Below are 27,427 nucleotides of genomic sequence, written 5' to 3' on the forward strand. Positions count from 1 at the left end.
TGCTACGGTAATTTTTAAAAATGGCCGCGTTCTAATGGCGACATTAGCACACGGCCATTAATGGTGAAAACAGAAAAAAGGCATTTTTATGGCTGTGCTAAAAATAGCCTTAGCGCGTGGGAAAGGGAATGCTAAGGCCAATTTTTACTGCAGCTTAGTAAAAGAACTCCTAAGTAATTAGTTGGATAAATAACTGGCAAGAAGTTGTGCTAGTTCTTATAACGCCCCAACTTTACCTATGCAAAAATAACAAATGTGATACATTATTACAGAGGTCTGTACATTTTGTTCTCAGTTTAAGAGAAGGATGTGACTTCCTTAACTTGCAGTCCATTATTTTGTTTTGGTTGTCATCTGAGAGGTCATGTGAATTTTCAAGCGCTAAAATGGGCTAATTTCAGGAAAAAGTTTAAATTGCTTTAGAGCAATTGAGTAAAGCCATTTAGTCCAGGTGATCTAAATTTTATTTAAAGATTTCAGAATCCATTATTTCAAGCTGGTCAGATGGACAGAACAAGAACAGCAAAAGCAGGATAAAATAAATACAATACAATACAATGAATCACCTACCCAGGCCCAATAAAACCATACCCACAACTCATCAACCTCCCAAATCTAATTCTTCAAAAACCTCCTCAAATGTTGCCTTAATTTGCATCAGATTGTCCAATTTATCCCCCAAAAGAATGACTTGCTGCGGAGTCCTCCTAACAGCATAAGAAAAAGAGTAAAGATAGAAACTCTGCTAACACATTTTAGCTCCTCCACAAACATACCTGTGTGGACCAAGTCACCTATATACATATGCATGTCTTATTCATCTCTGGCAACCCCACACTTGAATATATTTACTTTTACTCTTATTTAATCTCAGGGAGTTTCTAAATTTTTGTTTTAAATTTATTTATCCTAATTAAGGACATAAATCTATCTCCTACTTACCTATTGTAAGATTGGGGGGGGGGGGGGGGGGAATTTAAAAAAAGTGTGAATTAGAATGCTAAAAAATTGAATTTACAGTCACTACTTTGTAAGATATAAATTTAGCCAAAGATTCAGGGGGTCCTTTTACTAAGGTGCACTGAAAAATGGCCTGCAGTAGTGTAGACGCATGCTTTGGGAGTGTGCAGAATTATGTTTTAGCGCACCTACAAAAAAAAATGTCTTTTTTTTGCCGAAAATGGACGTGTGGCAAAATGAAAATTGCCGCACGTCCATTTTGGGTCTAAGATTTTACCGCAAGCCATTAACCTAGCGGTAAGGTCTCACGCGGTAACGGTCTACATGCTTTAAATGCCACTTGACATGTGTAGTAGCTACACGCCAGAAAATAAAAAATATTTTTCGGACAAACACCAAAATTGAAATTACCACAACAGCCACATGATAACCGGGCGGTAACTCCAATTTGGTGCGCATTGGGTACGCTTAGGCGCCTGCGCAGCTTAGTAAAAGGGACCCTCAGTATGTTAGCGTCTAAAAAACTCAACTCCTCCAATAAGCCTGTGAGTCGCAAAATATAGGAACAGATTCTTGCTTACACATTTTCTACTCTGACTCGCTGGTAGTCAGAAAGAATGGCCCCAACAGACACGCCTTCCACAAGTTCTTTCTCCTGAAAAACATTAAGACACAGTGTCAGATACATACAATGCAGCTTTCCAATACATCATGCTTCCACCTGCACTTTTCATTCTGAACAGTTTTATTTCTTTGCTTTTTCCTTTATTCCCCCAGCTGCACTCCATACTTAGTTTTGCTTTTGTTCTTTTCCCATATTGTTGTGAAGCTCCTCTCCATTCCACATTAATTACCTTCAAGTGAAATAACCTTCCCGGGCTCTCAAATGTTTAGTGCTAGCGTTCTCCAGTTTGTAGAAGCCTTGAGAATGCATAGATATTCCAAACACTGTTTAAATGTGCTCTAAGGATCACTCATAGTAACATAGAAAATAATGGCAAATAAAGACCTGAACGGTTCATCCAGTCTGCCCAACAAGATAAACTCATTTTACATGGTATGTAATACTTTATATGTATACTCAAGTTTGATTTGTCCTTGTCATTCTCAGGGCACAGACTGTAGAAGTCTGCCCATCACTACTGTTCTACTAAAAGTTCTGAAGCTAATGTCAAAGCCCCTTAAACTTACACTCTAGCCCATCCATATCTATTCAGTTACGATCAGGGTGTACACCGTAGAAGTCTGCCCAGCACTAGTTTTGCTTCCCAATTACTGGCGTTGCCACCCAAGTCTGCTAAGATTCCGTAGATCCATTCCTTCTAAATAGGATTCCTTTGTGTTTATCCCACGCATGTTTGAATTCTATTACCATTACATGTAAAAGTATGTGCGAGTTAGATTCCTACACATATTTTTAATGTGTATATGCCACACAATCTTATGAGGTGACTTTGATATGCATAATTCCATTGTACATGTGAGAATCATTTATATTTTTACCACCATGTGTATGGTCTGCCATATTACAGTAGTTCACATGTGGAAAGGGGATTTAATAAAAATTGTGTGGCCACATACATCTGGAAAGTGCATACCTACTTTTACACACTCTGCACATAAGCACTCATGGATGTACAGTTTAGGCAGAGTCACCTATCACATTATTCTAAGCCACTGGTTCTCAACCCAGTCCTGGGAGCACACCTAGCCAATCAGGTTTTCAGGATATCCACTATGAATATGCATGAAGTAGATCTGCATACAAAGGAGGAAGTGAACGCAAATCTATGTATCATACATATTCATGGTGGATATCCTAGAAAACCGGCTGGTTGGGTGTGCCCGGAAGGACTGGGTTGAGAGCCAATATTGTAAGTGGGCAACAATTTCAATATTGGATAACGCAACAGACATTATGCAAAAATATAACTAAGGGGCCCTTTTACAGAGTGGCGGTAAGCCACTCCTCATATGGAAGTTGTCCCATCCCCTTTATCATATTCATTGCCCTTCTTTGTACTTTTTCTAATTCCACTATATCTTTTTTGAGATGCAGTGATCAGAATTGCACACAGTATTCGAAGTGCAGTCGCGCCATGGAATGATACAAAGGCATTATATTATCCTCATTTTTGTTTTCCACTCTTTTCCTAATAATACCTAACATTCTATTTGCTTTCTTAGCCGCCGCTGCACACTGAGCAGAGAGTTTCAACATATCATCAATGATAACACCTAGATCCCTTTCTTGGTTGGCAACTCCTAATGTGGAACCCTGCATCACGTAAATATACAATACACCAAAATAAGGTGATTTTTTTTAAATTAGACTAACAGATCCGATTTTATTTATTTATTCACTCCATTTTTACATTGCCTATAATTCCCAAAAGCTCTTGGCAATGTACAGTTTTTAAAAGCATACAGCATCAGAGATGAAGTGTTAATTCCTGAAAAATAGTCAAGCAATATATTTAGTCCAATAAAAAGGCACTTCTGCTTAATCAAGTGGAACAACACAGCAACCACATTACTTTATCCTTACGAAATTTTAAGACGTAAAGAAGGCAACATGCACTCAGGACAGAAATGTAAGGATTCTCTTTCAAAGTAGAAAAGATTAAAGAGTGCCCACAGATCCTTGGCCACACAGTTTTATTTGAGCCACGTTTTCCTGAAAAGTATCATTACAAATGTTAATTTCTTCAAGCCAAATTCCCAATCCAACCATCAGCAAGACTAAAATCAGAAACTTTCAATTTAATAAGTATATTCTATGCACTGTAATTATTAGTGGGAAATGCTATATTAATGAGTGCAAAAGTTAGCAGTAAATTACCTTGTAGCTATTATCAATTTCCCAAGCTACTGCTCCTTAAGATAACCCTCTCCCTATGGTCCTTCTGGTAATTTTTCTCTGCCTGATAAACATGATGATTAAATAGCCCTCTGTGCAAAACCTTTGATTCTTTTTAAATTAAATCCATACCCAGCCTAAGGGCTGTGTCTGATTTTAACCGAATGTGTCTGTTAATCGGATAAATTATCAGTAACTCAAAGGAACAGAAGCCTCCATGCATCATCAGAGCCAGGTAAGACAAGTAAAATAAGATGTCTGGACAATTTTGCATTATTGTGAAGGTTATGATAGGCTTAGAAACAAACAATGAACCATACTGCCACAATAGTGTCTGGATTTAAGGGGATGCTATATGCTACTGAAATTAAGAATGAAATCATCATATTTTTGTGCATTTCTTGTTCTTATTCGACAATGGAAATGTAGAAAGACAAAACCTAAGTTAAAAAACATAATGGGAAACTTGCCAGAGAAATAAAGAACAGCCTCCATTTCTGACAAGTGGGTTTAGTAAGAGTCTACAAACACTTCAATTGTTTGCAAAAAATTTTAAAGATTGAATTAAATACATATGTAACCTGGGTCTCGCCCCTTGACTAAGCTCACGTCCGCAAAACCCCAGACACAGGTCACGAGAAAACTTATTTCTCTTTCAGTGCTGTATTCTGCCTCCACTCAGCTCATCGCTCATACCATCACAACGAGTTTGGGAGTAGGTCAGTGGTCTGGAATAAAGATCCAGGGTTTGGGAAGGCTAGGAGAGACTCAATTTGGCACCCCTCTCAGTCCAAGAGCAAGCGCACTCACTCTCTTGTCAAAATTCACTCTGCACTCCCGCCGTTTGTAGAACGCAAACATCTTTTTTTTTTACCTCTTTATTTATACCAGTTACATGAGTGAAAAGAACATAATGTTATCAATTACATAATAAAGGAAAATGAAACACCCAGACACCTGGTCAACAGTATTTTTACATACATACCCAAAATCCCCCAATGAATGCAAACATCCTTACTGGAACTTCTGCAACCAACAGTCAACTCTTCAGAAACTCTTTATATAGATTGTCCATCTGAGATTAATGATGATAATCTTAGCCACTTCACTTTACTCTTTGGAGGTACTCAATACTGTACATATTTACACAGGCTCCTGTTTTTTTACCCATCCTGTTGTGTCAGGAATAAATCCAAGGTTGCTTCTGTTACTCCAGATATCAATCTTTTTAGGCAGAGACCCTTTAGGCTGTCCTCCTTCCAGCAGTGTACCTCACAGGGCTATACTCCGGTCTTGAACACGCTCCCCCTATTCTGATTCCTGCTTCCAGGCTGGATTCCCCTTGTCCACCTGAAGCTCTATCTCCTTCTCAGTTGCCACTTAGAGGGGCAGCAACTTCTCCTGTAATCAGCCTGTATCTATTTCTCTCATTCCTGGATCCCCCAATACTCCCAAGGGTCCTGGCAGGGGTACAGGCAACCAAAGACCTCATGTACCTCACTCCAGACTCTTTTATGACTTTCCAAACTCCACCCCTGCTGTCACTCTCTACAGGGATTCACTCTATCTCTGCAACCCCTCCCCTGGCAAATTCACACTTCAGCCCACTGGCAGGAACCTCCCTCCCCCTCAGGGCCTCTGGAAACAACTAACACAACTTCTAGTAATGCCCATATCATGGGGTATTATACATACATTCAAAAGACAGAGAGGGAGAGGCAGATATTAGTATGTGACTGTGACGTTGCTGGAGACCAGCAAGGATAAACATGAAAATCAGTTAGGACAGTTTATCAGAAGAGCTGGTTGAGGACCACCCACAAGTCAGATTTACAGGATATCACATTAACCTAGTACATGGCAAAAAGTCCAACTTATTTGATCAGTTATTCCTGTCCATAATGCTAAAGATATATACGAGCTATAGGGTGATGGTGTCTGAGGATCTCAACATGGCAAAACAATGTGACAAGGCAGTGGCCATAGCCAGAAGGTGGCTAGAATGCAGAGACAGAAACATACCAGCAATAAAAGGAGGTATTAATTCCCCTGTACAAGTCGTTGGTGAGGCTCCATTTGGAATATCTCACTAAGGATATAAAAAGGCTCATTTTCAAAGCACATAGACTTACAAAATTACATTGGTTACTATGGAGCCAATAAGTGGCATCAATTTTTAGATGATTTTCTATGAAGTCCGTCAGAAGTGCATTCAAATCACAAGGGGGCATGTCAGGGTTTAGGGTGGGATCTGGACGTGTTTCAGCCATAATGGAACAAAACAAAATCATCCAGAACTAAAATGAAGATGTTTTGAGCTAGACATGTTTTTATAATGAATACGGCACAAAAAGGTGCCCTAAATGACCAGTTGACCTCTCCTTACTCCTTTAGTAGTCACTAACCCCCTCCCAGCCCCCCACAATGTGATTTAAAACATTATTTGCCAGCCTCTACGCCAGTCTTAGATGTTATACTCAGGTCCATTAGAACAACATGCAGGTGCCTGGAGTAGTCTAGTGGTGGGTGAAGTGCACTGCAGACAGGTGGACCCAGGCCCATACCTTACCCTACCTGTTATACTTGAGGAGGAAACTGTGAGCCCTCCAAAACTCACCAGAAACCTCTTGTGGAGAGGAAGACAAATGCATGCTGTGGGCCTACAAGAGCAGGCCGTGAGAGAGAAATTATAAATGTAAGGAGTGACTTTACATGTCTACTTTCTCCTGATCTGTGAAGGGAACAGGTCAGCTATTCCTCTGCATGAAAATAAACGATTTTCTTTCACGTCTAACCCTTTATATGCTGTATTTACTAAGGGCCCGGGCCCACCTTGTTCATGTTACCACATGCAGTAGTTATGTGCATGTTACATCAATGTTGTAAAGAAAAAGTATGCATATATAGGACTCAATTCTGTAAATGGGCACCAAGAAAAAATGCGAGCTAAGCATGTTCTATAAACAGCGCTCAAAGTTGGGCACCATTTATAGAACAGCACTTAGTGCTGGGATCTGTGCCCAATTTTGGGTGAGAGGATTTACACCTACTGAACCCTGGTGTAAATCCCCATGCCAAAATTACATGCGGATCCCCCAAAATCTGTAACATTGAGCTCAAATCCTTGAATAACAACTATAAAGATGCGTGTGTAAATTCTAATTATTGTTCAATTAGCACTGATAATTGATTGTTAGTGCCCAATTATTGGCACTAACTGGCTCACTAAGCAATTACATTGTGCACACAATTTGGGCACACACAATTTTGAGAGATATATATAGAATTTGAGGGATACTGTATTTCTTTTGAAAATTATCCTACAAAAGTACATGCACACATTTACACCTACTCTTTGGTATGCACAAATTTTAAATACGCGAAATACTGCACTGGCTACCAATCAAGGAATGAATAGATTTCAAAATTTGCACTCTGGTCCACAAAATAATCCATGGTCTGGCCCCAACCTACATGACTGAACTTATCGACTTACCAACTAGAAACATCATCGAATCATCAAGAACGTTTCTAAACCTGCATTACCCAAACTGTAAAGGACTAAAATACAAATCAACATATGCATCCAGCTTTTCCTACATTTGCACCCAGCTCTGGAACGCTTTACCTAGAAACATTAGAACTGCGAACACCCATCTAAAATTTCGAAAAGACCTCAAGACAGAAAGCCTACCCAGCAGACTCAAACTAATTCATGAACAATGCATCACATCTTTCAATCTAAGAAATAAACAATACTCCTTCCACATAATCCTATTACTTCAAAACTGTACGAATTTTACTACTCCAGTTATAATTAAGTGTACTTCTACCCTTATCCTACTCTGTATTGCTCACTAGAAGCTGTAGTCCCATCCCCAGAGACTTATCAGCCTCATTGGGATTACTTCTCTCTATATTCTACTGTATATTCGTCCCATTCTCTTTTCCGGAACCTTATCAGCTTCCTTGCACCTACTGTTACTCTTTTTTCCACTCTGTATATATTCCCAGAGTTGGTAATCTCCTCTCCGGAACCTGTAAGCCACATTGAGCCTACTGCTATGCGGGAAAATGTAATAAATAAATAAATGTATACAGCTCATTTTTAAAGTATGCAAAGTCCTAATCCCTCACCCGAGAATGCACGTGCTCCGTCCAGATAAAAACTGTACATACACATGCAAGATATGAGGATAACTATAGAAGTCATGTAGGTGGGGAAACTGACATTAAGCCTGCCCATTTAAAATTACACAGACATTTTATAAAAGTAGGGCAAGGCAGAGCCTTTTATAGAACCAATGAAGATACAAGTAAGCTTTATGTACAGGAGAAAGGGAAGGGAAATGGGACTAGACATACTGCCTTTCTGTGGTTTTTACAACTACATTCAAAGCAGTTCACATACAGGCATATTTTCAAAGCACTTTGGGAGGCTAAGTTCCATAGGTTTCTATGGAACTTTGGGAGGCTAAGTGCTTTGAAAATGAGCTTGATAGTATATATAGGTACTTATTTGTACCTGGGGCAATGGAGGATTAAGTGACTTGCCCAGAGTTACAAAGAGCTGCAGCGGGAATTTAACCCAGTTCCCCAGGATCAAAGTCTGCTGTACTAACCACTAGGCTATGAAAGGGCTATTTTATAAATGTAAACACATCACAATGAAAACATACAGCATATTTATTTATTTAGAACATTTATATTCCACATATTCCCAACATAGCAGGCTCTATGTGGCTAACAATTTATAAAGAATGAACATCAAACAAACGCAAGGGCGGAACAAAGAAGAAGGCACACCTGGGAGGGGGGCAACAGGGGAAGCCAAGGAGGGACGGCAGGAAGTTAAGGAACAGCTGAGTAGGTTTTATCACATAGATGAGTCTTGAGGAGTTTCTTAAACAGGGCGTGGTTGGAAGTTTCCCTTAATGCGGATGGCAGAGCATTCCAGTATCGTGGACTCATAAAGCAAAAACAGGAGGTGAAGAGCAATTTGTACCGTACATTCTTGCAGTTAGGATAGTGGAGATGTAGGTAAGTACGGGACGGCTTCTTGGAGTTTCTTGGAGGGAGGTCAATCAGGCTGAACATATAAACTGCAGCATCCCCGTAAACGATTTTGTGGGTTAGAGCACAGACTTTAAATTTGATACGCTCTTTGATCGGTAGCCAGTGGAGCTTCTCTCTTAGAGGTTTCGCTGCTTCAAACCGAGATTTACCAAACAGTAATCTCGCCGCTGTGTTTTGCGCCATTTGGAGCTTCTTTAGGGTTTGTTCTTTGCATCCGGTGTAAATCCCATTACAGTAGTCAAAATGGCTCAAAACGAGGGAATGGATTAGAGACCGGAATAGTGGAGGAGTGGCCTAGTGGTTAGAGTGGTGGACTTTGGTCCTGGGGAACTGGGTTCAATTCCCACTGCAGGCACAGGCAACTCCTTGTGACTCTGGGCAAGTCACTTAACCCTCCATTGCCCCAGGTACAAATAAGTACCTAAGCCGCATTGAGCCTGCCATGAGTGAGAAAGCGCGGGGTAAAAATTAAAAAAAAAAATAGGTTGAATGGAAGGAACTGCTTGATGCGTCTTAGTGACCGCATGGAGAGGAACATTCGTTTCAGAAGAGCTGAGACCTGAAGATCGAGGGTCAGGAGCGAATCCAGAATGATGCCAAGGAGCTTCAAGTTATCTGCAATAGGGAGGGAGTAGTGCAGCATAGAAATTGAGCCTGGGATAGATTTATTGAATTGTGAGGAGAGAATGATGCATTGGGTTTTTTTCCTGATTTAGCTTGAACTTAAATGCGTTCGCCCAATTCGCCATAAGGGCAAAACTATTCTGTATTGCATCAGTGATTTCAGATAAAGATGAGCGGAAGAGAATGTAAATAGTTACATCATCTGCATAAACGTAAGGGTGCAGGCCATGGTTGGAAAGGGCCATCGCAAAAGGACATCATGATATTAAATAGGGTAGGTGACAGGGGGGAGCGCTGAGGAACTCCACAGGGGGATCTCCAAGGTGGTGAAATAGCGGAGTGGACTTTGACCTGATAGGATCGACATGAGAGAAATTCTCTAAACCATTCCAAGACATAACCACCAACGCCGAATTCAGATAGTAAAGACAGAAGGAGGTTGTTCCACCATGTCGAATGCACTGGACAGATCAAATTGCAACAGCAACATGTTTTTCCCAAGTGATATCATATATCCTCAACTATAAGTCGAGAAATTTAGGCTGAGTATCTACAGGTAACACCCGTAAAAGCATAGAAAATTAACGGTAATCCCCCTCCTCCCCTGTTGGCAGCACGAGAATCCAGCAGTCCCGCTTCTAGGCCATGTACCTTCATATCTCAAACCTGCCAAGCCAGTGAAGAAACAGGAAGTTGAGTTAGAGGGTGCAGGATGAGTCCAAGAGTGTGCTCTGCAGCAGAGCTCAGGCAGTGTACTGCTGCAGTGCTGATGCTGTATAGAAGAGATTTGAAGGTGTGGGGGAGTGTTGGTGGGCAGTGTTCTTTTGCAACTTTGAGTAGAAGTTTTCAAACATATGGGAGGTGGATTGTTTGAAATCCTGGGTTGAGCTGAGGGCCCTGAGAGTTACACACAGTGTCCGACATTCAGAGGCATGCAAGCCATGCTTCAGAACAGATAGCACACCAGCAATGCCAACTCCAGAAACACACCTGGACTTTTGAGCCTCCTAAGTTAAAGGGTAAAGGATCATGGATTTGATGCACCATTTTTCTGTGGTACAACCAAAGCATATGATAAGAAAAGCAGGCTGGACTGCACAGTCCTGCTGGCTTGGGTTTTTTGCCAGCTCTGATGAGAGGGCACAGGGGAGGTACAGTGAAGACTCTGGCAGGGCTTGAGATAACAGCAATTAAAGGCTCAAGATGTTGCTTTGCAAGAGGGCAATACAGACTCAGGTGCCAGGAGGCAGATGTGACCAGGATACAAGCTAGGAACAGGGTAATATTAAAGGAATAGGGACATCTCTGCTGGTGCTGTTCTATGCCAGAGGCATGCTATGCAACCTGGGAGAAACCTGGCAGAAGGAATAGGCTCACAGCTCTGTCATGCTCTTCAGAAATCAGGACCCAATTTTTTTTCCAGTCCTACTTCATTGCATGCTGGGTGGGGGAGGGGGCAGCAAACAGAGCATGCTGCATCTGTGTGGTAGGTGCGAGTGAGGCAGGGAGAAGGACATACAGGCTGGGGAGGGGTAAGAATGAGGCAGAGAGAAGTGTGTGTGTGTGTGGTCTTGACTTATACACGAAACACACCAATTATGGCCATTTTGTTTTGTCCCAAAACTGATCTCAGCTTATGTATGAGATTGACTTATAGTAAAGTACATATGGTGTTTGATATATATTTTTTTATGTATTTGTTGTGTTATGGTGTTTTGTGAACCACTTTGGTTCAACTGTATCTAAGGATGCTTTTATACAAACTTAAGTAGCACTATATAATACCTGCATATGTCTTAATTTTATGAACATGCATGCCCAATGGCTGGCAAATATGAAGACTTCCTTGTATAGGCACATTTTAGCCTCAGGAAGGTGGATTTGGCACTCAGAGGTACGCTGCTCTCATATCTTCACTATCAAACACTCCTCTAAACTCAAGGTAGCAAAGACAAGTTAGTTGAGGGATATGCATGTTGAGGTGTAAATGCTTTTTGGGAAAATGTGCTCTACAGCCTCCTTTCTATATAGTGGAAACCAGGGGCAGACTGACCATTGGGACCATAGGGCAGTGCCCAAGGGCCCAAACCAGTAGGCCTCTGTCTAGTTTAATCATTTTTGATAGTTGGTTAGGGGCCCATGATCCTTAATGTCCAGCGTCCCAGATCCCTGTCAGTCTGCTCCTGGTGAAAAGTCAGAAAAATGTAGCCTGGTGGGTTGCAAGGAATGAGCAAAATCAAAATTCTGCCATCAAACAAAAAAGGCCGAGTAGCACTGCCCCAAATTATCCAGCTGCTTCTTAAATCATGTGCTTACTGCTTAACTCCTGATCCCCAACTGATAATGATGAATAGAAATGTATAAAACTTAAATAAATATAATCAGTAAACAAGTAGATTTCAAAACTGGATAGAATTTTGAAAGACATTCATTTCAATTTTACTTAGCAATATCTCATAACCATAGCACTCCTAGAATTGAACTGTGTTTATGAGCAATACTTTGAGAACAATTAGTCTTTGAATTGATGCAAAAATAACAGCAGGAATTCTTACTACTTAGCAGCTGTTATGTTGTATTAATTAGATATTACAGATTCAGTGATCAGCAGATTTTCAGCATATAAATTGCACTACATACCATAGGAAAGATAGGACACTGACAATCTGTGTACTAAAATTAAATGTGTTAACAGTCCGTGAAGGCTCCTCAAACACACTAGAGTCAAAGACAGCAGACTAAGTTTCCAAGTGAAGCTTTTTTTTTTTTTTTTTTTATAAAAATAGCTTTTTGGAAACCAGGCAGAGAGAACATTGTCAGTATCAAGGCAAGTTTGAAGTCCAGTTCTTTGATTCTCTTTAACAGCACCTTTAGACCTCTGGAGAGAGACAAAGTAGAAGTCATGCACCCATTGACTGCATCCTCAAAAATTAATTTTGCAAACATGGGGAAAAAATTCTAGTTTTATATCAAGATATCAACACTTGTCCAACATCCAAACTAAGTCAGGATCCACCAACCTATACCCCCCATCACACACTCTTAATGAGACAATAAGGCCAGTGAGGTGGTTAACCATCAAATGAATGCATTAGTGAGGCAGTTGTCAGAAATGTGTGTAGGCAGGTGCAATGTCTGCAGGTACATGTAGGAAACATACCCCATAGTTACTTACCTGTATCAGGTTTTCACTGAGGACGAGTTATAAATCCTAACACAAGTGATGTTATCCAGTGGAGTCCTGTGCGGAAACAGAGCTTAACTGCGCATGGTCAACTCTTTCCACCTGCCACTGTCCTGCTGGACCACACCAGCTTCATTAGAATGCAGTGATATTAAAAAACTCCCCCCACCCTTCATGATTTCCACTATTATTGCATATATGTCACAATGAATGGTTTCTGATATTAAACAAAATGTAATATTAAACAAAGGGAACTGAGGAAACACAAAACACTGTTTTTAAAGGAGCAAAGTTATCCAACACCCATATTGTGCCTTGTGAAAAAGCAATTGCCCCTTATTTACTCAACCAACCAACTGACCAAATTTAATTGATAACTAGATTCAGTTGATTCGAAACAGCCAGAGTTGATTGCAGCCGGTCCTGTTAAATCTAAACCTTACTATATATTGAACCTTACTATGAGAATGAAGTAGTCACCACAAAGTTTGTACAAGAACGCTATGACACGATCAAAGGAGATTCCAGAAGAGAAAAAAATCCCCAACAAACTGGAAAGGATTATAAAGCCATTTTTAAAGCTCTGGGCATCCATCAAACAACAGTGACAGCCGTTGGCTTTTAATTTTGAAGTTCATCTTTTGGACGTTAGGAACCCAGTATTTACACAACCATATTGCACAGGTGTCTGCATCCCGATTTTATAAAGCTAGGATATGGACGTATAAAACTGGAATATGTCTTTATGGCAAGAGGCCATGGTCTAGTGTGTTTCGGGCAGGACTAAGGAGGGGCCAAAATATGGACCTCCAACTCCGATTTCAGAAGGGGAAGGGATGTCTGTATCTAAAGAGATGGGACATTGTTATTTAGACCTGGTACTTGGCAAGTCCAGGTTACAGAAAGGTGTTCTGATTGAGCAGTTGTCCATTGGAAAGATTAAAACAAATCACCACCTCAATCCCCTGTTTGCTGTCCCTCTCCTTCCCCTCAATGTGAAATTAGCAAGGGATATGGGGCTCTATGAAAGCTTCAGGAACTATAGACATTCATGGTACTAAAATACTTTTTAAATTAACAGACATCCATGCAGAGTTGTGCAGTAGTCTAATGGTTAATACAGCAGGCTGAGAAACAAAGGATGCAGGTTCAAACCCATTTCAGCTCTTTGTGTTTTCTTTCTTTCTTTCTTTCTTTTTTTTTGTGAGCCCTTCAGGGACAGAAAAATAGCTGCCGTTAATGCATGGGTGTAGTTTGACTGTTCCATTTGGGGGGGGGGGGGGGGGGCAAAGGGTGTGGCTTGGCACATTTGCATATCATTTGCATACATACATCTCATACATATTCATTATGGCTATTAATAAAAACAAAAACACACACGCACCAGACTAAAATGCTGAATATGAAGCCAGCATATCAAAAACAATAGGGCCAGACACTTTATGAAATAACACAAAACCCTACAAAAAGACACTCAAAACCTATACAGAAAACTTAACACACAACAGTCTTAACCTACCTATGAAAATACAGTGCAATAAATTTACACTGGACCCTAGAGCACCAATATACCTGCTACTGGAAAACTGTAACAAGCTGAACTGTTACACATTCCTACACAAACACTACATGCTAGCAGAATCCGTCACGTCAGCCACATATACAGAACATGGACAGACCCTCATGTGATACAAAATAGGGAACCACAAAAACTGAAATATCGATCTCTTCAAGAAAGCCAGACTCTGCAATCAGTGCAAATACTGGTAAAAGAGAAACAGAAATGTATTTTCTCCTGTACTGTACAAAATACAATAGAAAAAAAAATGTACATTTCACAAAGCAAAAAGAAAAACAAAAAAGGCAACAGTCTACTTACTACATAAAAGTCTGTTATAAAAAGTAGACCGATACACATATATAAAAACCAAAAAATAATTTATTCAAACCAAGATAAAAGCAGTATCCGACGTGGCCACGTTTTAGGTATGTATTGATACATTATTGGAGTTGATTAAATCCATCCAATGTTTTATACACTTTTATATGTTTGGAAAGTGGCTTGTCTTATCTCCTCCTCCATTTTACTTTTGAATGTGTAATGCATTTATTGTACTTTATTTTATCATTTGCTGTTATGACTTTATATATATATATATATATATATGTACATAATTTGAGATGATGTTATCACTATTTTTATGTTTTTATTTGTAGTTTTACCCCTGACGCAGCCTGAGGGCGAAACGTGGCCAAGTCGGGTACTGCTTTTATCTTGGTTTGAATAAATTATTTTTTTGTTTTTATATATGTGTATCGGTCTACTTTTTATAACAGCCATTTCACAAAGCAGGCACATCTTAGTCCTTAAAAAGCATTAAATAAAAAGAATGTTTTCTTTTCTACCTTTGTTGTCTGAGCATTCTATTTTTCTACTTGGTCTGGTCCCAGTCTCTTTTCCACTTTCCATATATCAGTCTTCTCCTAAATTCTTTTCCAGGTTGACTTTTCCATTTCTTCACTCTTCTCTTGTCTTCTTCCTGTCCTTCTCTGCATCTGTCTGGCACTGATCTTTCATTTTACATCCCCCCTCCCACACACACACATACACTTTTCTCTCACTCTTTTGTCCATAGTATCCATCTAACTATTGGCTTTGCCCATCTCCCTCTCATTCCCTCTCCAGCACTCCCATTCCCCCTTCTGTCTCTCCCTTACTCAGTCTCCTAAATACCTCCCCCATCTTTCACCCACTTCAATAGTCCTCCATTCCCATACTCTGTACTCACCCCCTTTGCCCTCATCTACCCTCCACTGTATCTCATCACCCTATCAGTCCCAGCTCTATCCATGTCTCTCCTTCCTTCCCTTGCCTCCAAGACCACTCTTCTGCCTGTTACCTTATACCCCATGCCCAACAACTTATCTTTCACCATCTTTTTAACCCCTTTCTACCCTAACTCAACCCCCTTCAGAGACGTATCCCCTTCTCCTATACCCCTCACCAGTACCCCAATCCATTTTCAATATCTCTTATCCTCTCTCCAGTCTTCCAGGTCATTCACATTATGTCTCAACCTTTTCCCACATCATCCCTTTTTCTTGCCCTTTTACTCATATCCCTCATTTCACATCCTGCTTCTTCCCCTCTCCCACCCCCCAGTCCCATCCATCTCCTGCCCCTTCCCTCTGCTGTGCCCCACTTCTCCCAGTCCCATCAATCTCCTGCTCCTTCACTTTGCTCACCACCCCTCCCAGTCCCATCCATCTCCTGCTTCTTCCCTCTGCCGTGTCCCACCTCTCCCAGCCCCATCCATCTTCTGCTCCTTCCCTCTGCTCACCACTCTTCCCAGCAGAGGCTCCAATTTTTTCTAAGTAGCTTTTAAATTTTTGATATGAAACTGCATACAAAGAAAATTAAATTTGGCATCAATGAGGATTACACAGTACTGCATAAGAAAAGTGCTTCAAAGCAATAACTGTGCTGTGAGATCTGAAGATCACGTTACATTTATTTTTGTTACATTTGTATCCCACATTTTCCCACCTTTTGGTAGGCTCAATGTGGCTTACATAGTTCCGGAGAGGTTGTTTCTGAGTCCAATGTGATCAAATACAAAAAGTAGATAGCACAAATTAAAGACTAGGCGGTTTGCTCCATGTGGATTGCGAGGGTGGGATCGTTCAGTGAGGGATTGGCTGTTATCCATTACTTAATTGTTATGTATCATAGTTCGGTGTTTATGTTGGTTGAGTGGTGTATACCTTTCTGAAAAGGTGAGTTTTTAGGGTTTTTTCGATAATTTAGGTGGTTACTCATGTTTTTCAAGACTTTTGATAATGTGTTCCAGAGCTGTGTGCCTGTGAAGGAGAAACTGGACGAATATGTTCATTTATACTTCAGTCCCTTGCATCTTGGGAAGTGAAGGTTTAGATACGTTAGTGCAGATTCAAGTGTGTTTCTCTTTGGTAGGTCGATTAGTCCAATCATGTAGTTCGGCGCAAGACCATGAATTATTTTGTGAACTAAAGTGCAAATTTTGAAGGTGATGCGTTCTTTGAATGGTAGCCAGTACAGTTTTTCGAGAAAGGGTTTTGCGCTTTCAAAACAAGATTTTCCGTATATAAGCCTAGCTGCCGTATTCTGGACTGTCTGAAGTTTCTTTAAGATTTGTTTGTTACATCCCGCATATATACCATTGCAGTAATTGATATGTTTAGTAGTACATAAGAATGTTTATTCAGATTAAAATCTGCTTTGCTTCTGAACTATAGTGACATCCAATTGATATGTAATATAGGGGCCCTTTTATTAAGGCACACCGAAAATTGGCCTGCACTGGTGTAGGTGTGGCGTTTTAGACGCGCCCAGGTCCATTTTTCAGTGTGCCTGGAAAAAAGGCCTTTTTTGTAGCCCAAAATAGACGTGCGTCAAAATTAAAACCTACCGCGTCCATTTTTGGCCTGAGACCTTACCACCACCCTTTGACTTAGCGGTAAGGTCTCACTCACTAACCGGGCGGTAAGAATCAACACGCGTAAACTGCCGATTACTACCGGGTAAGTGCCACATGGTAGAAAATAGAAAATATTTTCTACTGCGTGTTTTGGACACGCGTCAAAAATGGAATTACCGCCGGGGGCACGCAGTAGCCCAGTGGTAGTTCCAATTTGCCGTGCGTCGGACACCCGCAGGTGCCTATTTGCCTTAGTAAAAGGGCCCCATAATTAGTTGCTGGGAGAAGTATTTGGATTGATAATTGATAGTTGTACCCAATTACTGGCACTGCTTGGCTCATTATTCAATTGAATTGTGTACGGTATTTGGGCACACGCCCATATTTCCAATTGCAAGTTTGAGCGCCATATATATAATCCTGGGGTAAATGTGTAAAAATATAATGTAATGCTTAGAAACAAAACAGTCTTGCAGCCTTCACTGGGAATAGTTTTTTTTACCACTACTAATCTACTTCAAATTCTTTAATTTATCTCTCTTTTCTAAGCTGTTTTTTTTTTTCAACAGTGGCATGTTTTTGGTCCAGTGAACACATTTTTTAAATCAATTATTCTAATGTATAAATTAACAAAAGGGATGGATTCAATTTTTAATTTGTAATGAGTTTTATTTTGAATACAAGCATCATTTAAAGGGCCTGTGGGGAAGGTTAATTATCTTATGAACTTATGCTGAATACATTAATAGTCAGATTTTCTGAGCAATGAGATAATATCTAACATTTAACTACACCAATGCCATATAAATATATTATGGCACAGAAACCAGTGCAGACTAATCAAGTAGATCAATGCTTAAACATTTTTATCTTTTAATCTTAAAATTTAAAAACTGGCTCTGGATGGTTCTCTGTCTTTTGAAAACATAGAGGACTCTAAACAACCCCATGTAGCTCATGAGGATTGCTTTTGTACTTGAACAATACAAACATCGATATAAAATATTTTCTTTAATTTGAAAGTATTTTAAAGGTAGATGGAATTTTTAAACCTTCATTTATTCACTTGATATACCGCATTACACCGGAAGGCACCAAAGCGGTTCACAACATTAAAATGCATACTTTTCAAGGACAATCTACCCACAGAAATGGCAGACTTAAGTGTCTGTCCAACTTTTGTATCCACAGCAGATTTGACGCAAAAGTAAGTATGAAGGTTCAAAGTTCAAATTATTTGATATACTGGAAATTTTAAAAAGGAAATCTAAGTGGTTTATAGATTTAAAAGTTATAAGGGGGGGGGGGGGGGGGGGGGAGATCACGTGATGTGCCGAGAGGAGCAGATGTGCACTGGCTCCTCTCTAGGGTTCCCACACCTCCATAACCCTTTTCTTGGTGAACCGCTGACGTGATTTCTGGTTGGGAAGCTTGGAGACATCAGTGAATAGTTGATGGACAGATTCCTGTCCCCATCCGTGTCTAAAATGCCTGGGGAAAAAACAAAAATGAGAGAGAGATAAGCCACGAGGTTCGGAGGACAAAATGGCACCGGCAGAAGCCCGATCTTTTCGGCGGTGCAACTGCAGCAAATTACTGAATCGGTTGGAAGGGCTCTCGAACCCCGATGGAATAAGTTGTCAGATCAGCTGATGGCAATGGAAGGAATGCTGGCAGATACAACTAAAAGGATTACAGAGCTGGAAGAACGAGTGTCAGCATTGGAGGGTGCGGGGACAGGGGCCTCTAAGCATTTGGAGCAGCTGGATAAACAAATATGAGCTTTGGATGCAGGTAGACGACTTAAAGAATCGTTCATGCAGAAGTAATATGCGCTTGATAGGGCTGCCGGAATCTCTGCCAGACCACGCCTTATCGGACACGCTGGAAAAATGGCTGTGCTCGGAATTTGCCTTATCAGACAGCATGGGCCCCATATGCTTAGAAAGAGTGCACCGCGTGGGTCATCCGAGAGAAGGGATGAACAGACCCAGGGTGATGCTGGCAAAGGTGCATAATTACATTCACAAGGCAGAAATTCTGCGTGGCTTTTGACTCAAAAGAGACTCCCTTAAGTACGAGGGGCATCCGGTGCAGATTTACCAGGATTATTCTGTAGCACTGCAGGAGAGGAGACGCCGTTTTTCGCCGCTCTGCACTGAATTGAGAGAGCTTAAAGTTCGGTTTATGTTTTTGTACCCAGCATTGTTGAAAATCTTTCATAAGGGACAATGGCAAGCTTTTGATTCGCCAGCAGAGGCCCTACAATGTTTGAAAGAAATCAAAGAGATTGTAAACTTGCCACCCTGATGGGGCTCAGGGAATCTGGACTGAAAGATATGTACTGAGGCTGAGTGACTCGCTTGACTAGCGGTAACTATAGTGATGTCATACGGGGGGTGCGGGTCCCCATAACATCAGTGGGGTGATCTCTCCTCATCACACGGAGGTGTGGTGGGGATCTTTAAGGGAAATTTGGGATAAGGGACTTGGAAGGGCAGAGGGGTGGGAAGTGGAGGGGGGCTGCTGTGGGGAGGGGGTGAGTTGTGTAAGTGATATGAATGAGAAATATTGGAGGTGGAGGTTAAGATTGCTGCTGGGCGAGGCTGGGCGCCTGGTGGTGGGTTATGGCAAGTTGACTAAGAGCGTGTTGTGGGTTAGGGTCTGTAGGAGTATTTACCTGCGATCTCACTGTTGCTGGTCTTGGCATATACAAGTCAAACCATTCTGTTATAACAATATGGATTTTACAGCCTGTGGCCTGTATGCATCAGTAACCATCAGAAACCAGCTTTGTTACAAAAAGGAAAATTACTGCTGAGCATAGCATGATGACTTCATCCAAGGACATATTCTTTGTTGCAAACTAGCCCAGTTATCTCCTGGGAAGATTGGAGGAGAGAAACACACATGGCTCCAGGAGTATGGGATCAGACAGGGAGATCTGCATGCCATCGATAACAGTTTCACTGCTACGACAAAGGCTCTCTTCATGACCATGAAGCTGGCTGGACATTATTACACCGTTTGTGATTGGTCCACAGGTATGATCTGACCCATGGATGCCAAAAAGATGGTCTGAAGAAGAGGAAGACAGAGAGGACCAGAAGACTTGCAGGAGGATAGAAGGCTCGGCGAGAGCAAGAGACTGATTTCCTAAACACCAGTGAACTGCATACCTTGTAACAAACTCACAAGCTTAGCTCAGCTACAATATACGGCCTTACCTAATGACTGTGTCATCTGCATCCAGAATACAGATCTCGGACGTTATTCCTGGACTGAGAGACTCGCTGAGGCTTCAGCTTGAGTTTCAGAGGAGAAATCCGCTTCTTTACCATTGGAAGTCTGCCACAGACGGCAAGGTGAGATAACAGGATATACTACCTATGGTCATGGGGATAATTAGTCCTTGGCTTTTGTCTGAGACAGATGGGTTTTATGTCATGACTTATGGTCTGTAAATTTAGCTGCTAACTGTGTATTTTGCACAAGATGTGTGGTGTAAGTTCTCATAATAATCATTAGGATATCAGTATTGTGATTGGTTGTGTAGTCCATTAGGATAATCATATATCATCATTATCTATATTTTGGTGATTATCTATTTTTATAGCAAGTTATTTTGTATTTTGCTTGGCATTTGGCTTCAGAACTATATATTATTATTATTTGTTACATTTGTATCCCACATTTTCCCACCTTTTGCAGGCTCAATGTGCCTTAAATATAACCATTAACGGTGTTCGCTGATTACGGTTTGAACAAATACATAGTATGAATTTTAAAGAAAGTGATATTGTGGTATAATGAGGTATATGTATGGTAGGAAACAGTTGGGGGGGAACATAGAGAGGGAAAGGGGGAAGAAAAGTCAGGTAATGTCCGTTGCAGTCTTTGGTTATGTTGTGTCGCAAGTGACCGGTATTTTTATGTTGGGTCAGTGGGGTATGCTCTTCTGAACAGGTCTGTCTTTAGTGCTTTCCGAAAATTTAGGCGGTCGAGTGTAGTTTTTACTGCTTTTGGCAATGCACTCCTTAGTTCTGCGCTTAGGTAGGAAAAGCTGGTTGCATAGGTGGATTTGTATTTGAGTCCTTTGCTGCTTGGGTAGTGGAGGTTTAGATATGATCGTGCAGATTTTGTGGAGTTTCTGGTTGGCAGGTCGATGAGGTCTGTCATGTATCCTGGTGCCTCGCTGTAAATAATTTTATGAACAGTCGTGCAGATTTTGAAAGTGATGCGTTCTTTGATTGGTAGCCAGTGCAATTTTTCTCTGAGTGGTTTGGCGCTGTCAAAACGTGTTTTTCCAAATATAAGCCTGGGTGCTGTATTTTGGGCGGTCTGAAGTTTCTTTATGATTTGATCCTTGCATCCTGCATAGATTCCATTACAGTAATCTGCGTGGCTTAATACCATGGACTGTACCAGGTTACGAAATATTTCCCTAGGGAAGAATGGTTTTACGCGTTTGAGTTTCCACATTGAGAAAAACATTTTCTTTAAGGTGGATTTTGCTTGGGTCTCTAGTGATAGGTTACTCTGATAGTGATAGGTTGATTGTTACTCTGAGAATTTTCAGGCTGTCTGAGACAGGGAGGGTGTATCCTGGGGTGTTAATGTTTGTGGGTTTGTATGTATTGTATTGGGATGAGATGATGAGACAGTGTGTTTTCTCTATATTGAGTTTTAGTTGGAATGCATTTGCCCATGAGTTCATGATGTTTAAGCTTAGTTTGATTTTGTTGGTGATTTCTGCCAGATCATGTTTATATGGGATGTATAGTGTAACGTCATCAGCGTAGATAAATGGGTTGAGGCCTTGGGTGGATAGGGTCTTGGCTAGTGGAGTCATCATGAGGTGTGTATGTATGTATGTATATATATATATATATATATACCTAATAAATAATATATATTCCATCTGTGGCATTGTTCCTTTTTCCAGCACAGCTAGCTAGCCATTGGGCCAAAGAGGTACACTTCCCCTAGACACGCGTCCAGAATAATTGTTATTTAGTAGTGTTCTGTCAGCTAAGTACCTCAGGATATATATATTAGGAGTTGTCCTCCTGGATATATACTCCTACAGGTCTGCAAGGGATGAGCGCCACCCAAGTACAACTACGCCCTCTTAGATTTCTTTCGTGGAATGTGTGTGGGGTCACTTCACCAGTAAAACGTACAAAGATTTGGGGGCCCTTAAATGCCATAAAGCAGACATAGTGTGTCTGCAAGAGACTAGACTTTCGAAGGAGGAACATCTTAAACTGATGCGCCAGTGGGTGGGCCAGGTTTTTTGTTCCCCCTCACAGGGTTGTCAAGGGGGGCGTGGCCATTCTTCTACACAAATCGCTCTCCTGTACAGCTAGACAACTCTTTCAAGACACACAAGGGCGCTACATAGGAGTCTTATTAAATATTCAAGGTAGGGATTTAGTTGTGGTGGGGGTGTATGGCCCTGTCCTGAAGGACCCCTCCTTTTTTAGATCTTTGCTGAAAGAATGCATTAATTATGCTACTTGTCCCTTGATAGTGATGGGAGACATGAATGTGGTTCTGGACCCTGAGATGGACCGATGGGAACAGAAACCATTGTGGGGGGGGGGCAGGGGGGGATACTGAGTTGCAGGCTTTATATAAGGCCCTGGACTTGGTAGATTCCTGGCGTCTCCTACACCCTGAGGAAAGAGATTATACGCATACTTCTAGAGCTCATCATTCCTTATCCCGCTTGGATTATATCTTGGTTTGTAGTAATTTGTTTTCTTGAGTGCGGTCAGCGGTTATTGGGCCGGAAGAGATATCAGACCATGCTCTGATATGGGTAGACATTGAGATTGGTCCTCTTGCGCAGCAGTTCTCAGGGTGGCGATTTCCTAATTATCTATATCAATCTATGGATTTTCGCGCCTACTTGCAAAGGAAGTGGCAAGAGTTTTCACAGAATAACGGGCAGCACGCTGAAAATCCTAAGCTCTTTTGGCCCACCGGAAAGGCAGTGATAAGAGGGCATATTATTGCGCATGTGAGTGCTTGTAAAAAGCATTCAGCACAAGACATAATTACTCTAGAACGGAAACTGTGGGCAGTGAAGTGCTCTTTTATAGTACGCCCTTCCTCACAGACTTTTGATGTGTTACAAACCATGCGGGTGGCCCTAAATACGCGCACTCATGAACACACCTCTAGATCGCTTTTGCGTATGCAACGGAAGTTTTTCCGATATGGGAATAAAGCAGGGAAACTCCTGGACGGGGTAGTGAAACGTGGAGGGACCCCGATATATACCAAACATCAAAACGCCAGTGGGCCACACCACATCACAGACGGCAGAAATTGCAGAGGTCTTTGTTGGGCAGACTGGATGGACCGTGCAGGTCTTTTTCTGCCGTCATCTACTATGTTACTATGAATCCCATTTTCGGGAATTATACGCTGGTCTGGAAGAACTCCCGCGCGCGGCAGCTTCCATCCGTACTTACTTAGAGCGTTCCGGGATTTGTCGGTTTACAGAGGAATTCAGGGCGGCACTTAATAGGCTGCTTACAGCTAAAGAGGTACAGAGTGTGATTAAGAGCCCTGATGGCTAAACAGAAGAATTTTATAAAATGATGCAACCTCAGTTACTAGGCCCGCTAATGGACTATGTACACAAAGTTATTGAGTCACAGGGGTTCCCTGATAATGAAAACTTAGTTTTGATCTGCTTGATACCTAAACCAGGCCGCCCTAGAGAGTCACCAGGGTCATATCGCCCCATTTCGCTCCTCAATGTTGACATAAAAATATTACCTAAGGTTTTGGCCAACAGGTTGGTGGAGGGATTGCCTAGGTACATTCATACAGATCAGGTTGGATTTGTAAAGGGACGTCAGTCAGTACTCAATATGCGTAGGCTATTGCTTGATATCATACATTGCCAGGAGAAGGGGGTTCCCCTAGTAGCTGCTAGTCTAGACACAGAATGTGCATTTGATAGAGTGCATTGGCAGTTTTTATTTGCTACCCTTTCCTACTTAGGGGTTTCGGGGTGGTTTCTCAATGCTGTAATGGTTTTATATGCAGAGCCTAGAGCAGTTAATGGGTTTCAGATGAAACGGTTTCCCATTCCCCTTGGCACAAGACAGGGGAGCCCTCTATCCCCTTTGTTGTTTATCACTCTTGAACCCTTGCTCTGTACATTGAGGGCGACTGAGTCTCTGAAGGGGTGAAGATAGGGCAGCAGCTGATTAAAGTTATGGCCTTTGCGGACAATCTGCTTTTGACCCTCACTAATCCTCAAGCATCTATTCCGCAACTAGTTTCCTTAATCTCAGCCTATAGGACCTTCTCTGGGTTCAAACTCAATATGGTGAAGTTTATGGCCCTAGCTTTCCCGTCCACACTGTCTGGCACATGGAGCGGGACATTCCCATTTAGTTGGGCGAATGGTGGACTTAGGTACCTGGGAGTCCCTATCCCTGCCAACCTAGCAGACCTATACACATTTAATATACAGCCTTTGTGGTTGTCTATAAGGCAGACTCTTTCTCTGTGGCGGGCATATCCTCTCTCTTTGGTGGGGCGTATAGCATTGTATAATATGATTTTAGTCCCGAAATGGTTATATATTTTCTAGATGCTCCCTTTGTATCTACGTGTGAAGGATGAGCGTGTCTTACATAAAATGTTGCAGACATACCTATGGCAGGGGGAAACGCCCCATCTGTCTATTTCGATACTATGTAAACCAAAAAAATGTGGGGGATTGGGTCTGATAAATGTGAGATATCTTATTGTGGCTTGCACTATGAGACATATCAACGATTGGTTCCGGAATGTGTCAGATTTCTCTGTGTCTAGCCTGGAACCCAACCTTTTTTGTAATTACTATTTTAGTTGGCAGCTTCACACCATACCAAAGCACCCCCCACCAAATCTTCAAGCTAACTTGTTTATTCATGCGGCCCAAGCAGTCTGGAGATGGCTGTGCATGAGACATCACTTTTCAGCAGCAGCGTCCCCCTTCTTGGCATTGCGGCACAATCCAGATTTTCCAGCAGGCACTGAGTCTTTGGTGTTTTCGCCAAAGTCGTTGTGCCCATTTCACCCCTCTCCTGAAATCACTTCACTGGCTCCCTATCCGTTTCCGTATACAATTCAAGCTCCTCTTGTTGACCTATAAGTGCATTCACTCTGCAGCCCCTCACTACCTCTCCACCCTCATCTCTCCTTACACTCATTCCCTAAAACTCCGTTCACTGGGCAAATCTTTCCTAATTGCACCCTTCTCCTCCATCGCTAACTCCAGACTCCGCTCCTTCTATCTCGCCGCACCTTATGCCTGGAATAGGCTTCCTGAGCTTTACATCTAGCTCCATCCCTCACAGCCTTCAAATCCGGGCTAAAGGCCTACCTGTTTGATGCTGCTTTCGACTCCTGACTTGTAACTTTTATCTTATCCTTATGTGTCCTCTGTCTGTCCTTCCCTTATCCTTTTTGGTCCTGTTTGTTTGTCCTGATTTAGATTGTAAGCTCTTTTGAGCAGGGACTGTCTTTCTTTTTCATTTTCAATTGTAAAGCGCTGCGTACGACTGGTAGCGCTATAAAAGTGATTTATAGTAGTAGTAGTAGTTTTCCCGTTGGACTACAATGGGGATATGTTATTTGTTCCAAGTGCTTGCAGAGGATAGACGTTTACAGTCTTTTGAGGACCTCAGTGTTCGGTATACTCTACCTCCCACAGACTACTTTGCATACTATCAACTGCGACATTATGTCAGGAGTTTACCATGGGAGGACCTGTGCGAGGATGTGCAAGACACTATGAATGAGGTGCTCACCTTGGGCACGCAGAATCACGTACCGCTGGCCTTCCACCATAAATACTTGCAAGACTCTTCCCCAGACATAGGTTTTGCATGTCTGGCACACCGCTGGACTGTGGATCTGCCGGCACAACTGTCGGCTCAGCACCTACAAACTTGCTTGCAGCGGATTTACAGAAACACTTGTGCGGCCCAGCTGTGGGAGATGCAATATAAGTTCCTTTTACGTCTCTACATTTCGCCGCATCGGGCATGCAGGGCGCGATTTGCAGAAACGGCGAAATGTCTGAAATGCCTGGACCCTTGTGCAACATTGGCCCACATGTTCTGGCCTTGCCCGAGGATACACCAGTTTTGGATACGGGTGTTGCAGGCGACGGAGCGCCAGTGATCTTGTGTTCTGCTCAGGGACCCTGGGATTATGTTTAAGGTTTACCATCTTCCTCCTTCAGTATCTCCAGGCCTGTTGAATTTTCTTTGCCGGTTGGTGTTGATAGCAAAAAAATGTATTCTACAATATTGGAGAGTTCCTGCAGTGACAACGTTGGCGGATTAGAGGTCCCAAATGATAACTTTGATGATTTTGGAAATAAAATGCCAGTGCAACACAATATCATCTTCACCCCTGGGAAGAAAGTTTAAACGTTGCTGGGGGCGCTTTTGGTCTACTTTGCAACTGAGTGTTAAGAGACGTTTACTAACTTGACTCAAAGGACTGGATGCTCCTCTACACAGCAAGCAGCAATGGGGGGAGGGGAGAGGGGGAGGGGTGGGGTGTTTGGCCATGGTTGATAAGATGCACATGCAGCTTGTGCAATTTTGCAGTTGTCGTCAATAAAAATTAGTTTGAATAAAAGTTACAAGGGGAAGGGAAAAATATACAAAACAATACACTACAGGATATATAAGGATAATGGGGAGAGGAAAATTTACAATTTAAAATAAGAGCTAATAAGGGGAGGAGGAAATATAAATGGGAAGCTTGGTTAACTGTCTCATTTATGTGCCAAAGATCAGAAAGCGTTAAGTGGGAAAGCCAGAGAGAAATGGAAGGCTTTTATCTGTGATTTGAAATTACTGAATAATCCTGGCTTCAAGACAGGTATAAAGCCTGTAAATACAAAATATTGAAAACTGTTCCCAATATTCTATAAATTGTCTGAGTGCAGGCTAGTTAATAGCAAGGCTGAGAAAAATTAATATATGCATTTGTTACAAGCAGGCTTGACTACAGCAATTCTCTTTTAACTGGATTAAGTCTAGCCTATAATGTTTGCAATTGGTGCAAAACATGGCTGCATGTTTAATAACAGGGTCAAAGAGATCTGATCATATTACTCCTGTGCTTCATTATCTGCACTGGTTGCCTGTTGCAGTACACATCAACTTTAAGTTGTGTGTCTGTTTATAAATTATTTCATATAGGATGCCCAGTTTGTCTTTGTAGTAAGTTGATGCA

At 41.6% G+C, this 27,427-nt stretch overlaps 1 protein-coding gene across 2 annotated transcripts in view; it reads right to left on the bottom strand.

The window, feature by feature from the left end:
• DPH6 (diphthamine biosynthesis 6) overlaps nucleotides 1–27,427 on the bottom strand; it is a 211,638-nt gene that overhangs the window by 134,013 nt on the left and 50,198 nt on the right. For both annotated transcript variants that reach the window (XM_030215158.1, XM_030215159.1), the window contains exon 4: nucleotides 1,542–1,615. In XM_030215158.1, the coding sequence (XP_030071018.1) occupies nucleotides 1,542–1,615 (74 nt within the window). The remainder of the gene's footprint in view (nucleotides 1–1,541; nucleotides 1,616–27,427) is intronic.

The sequence above is a fragment of the Microcaecilia unicolor genome, chromosome 9 (genome assembly GCF_901765095.1).
Source record: "Microcaecilia unicolor chromosome 9, aMicUni1.1, whole genome shotgun sequence".
NCBI lineage: Eukaryota > Metazoa > Chordata > Amphibia > Gymnophiona > Siphonopidae > Microcaecilia > Microcaecilia unicolor.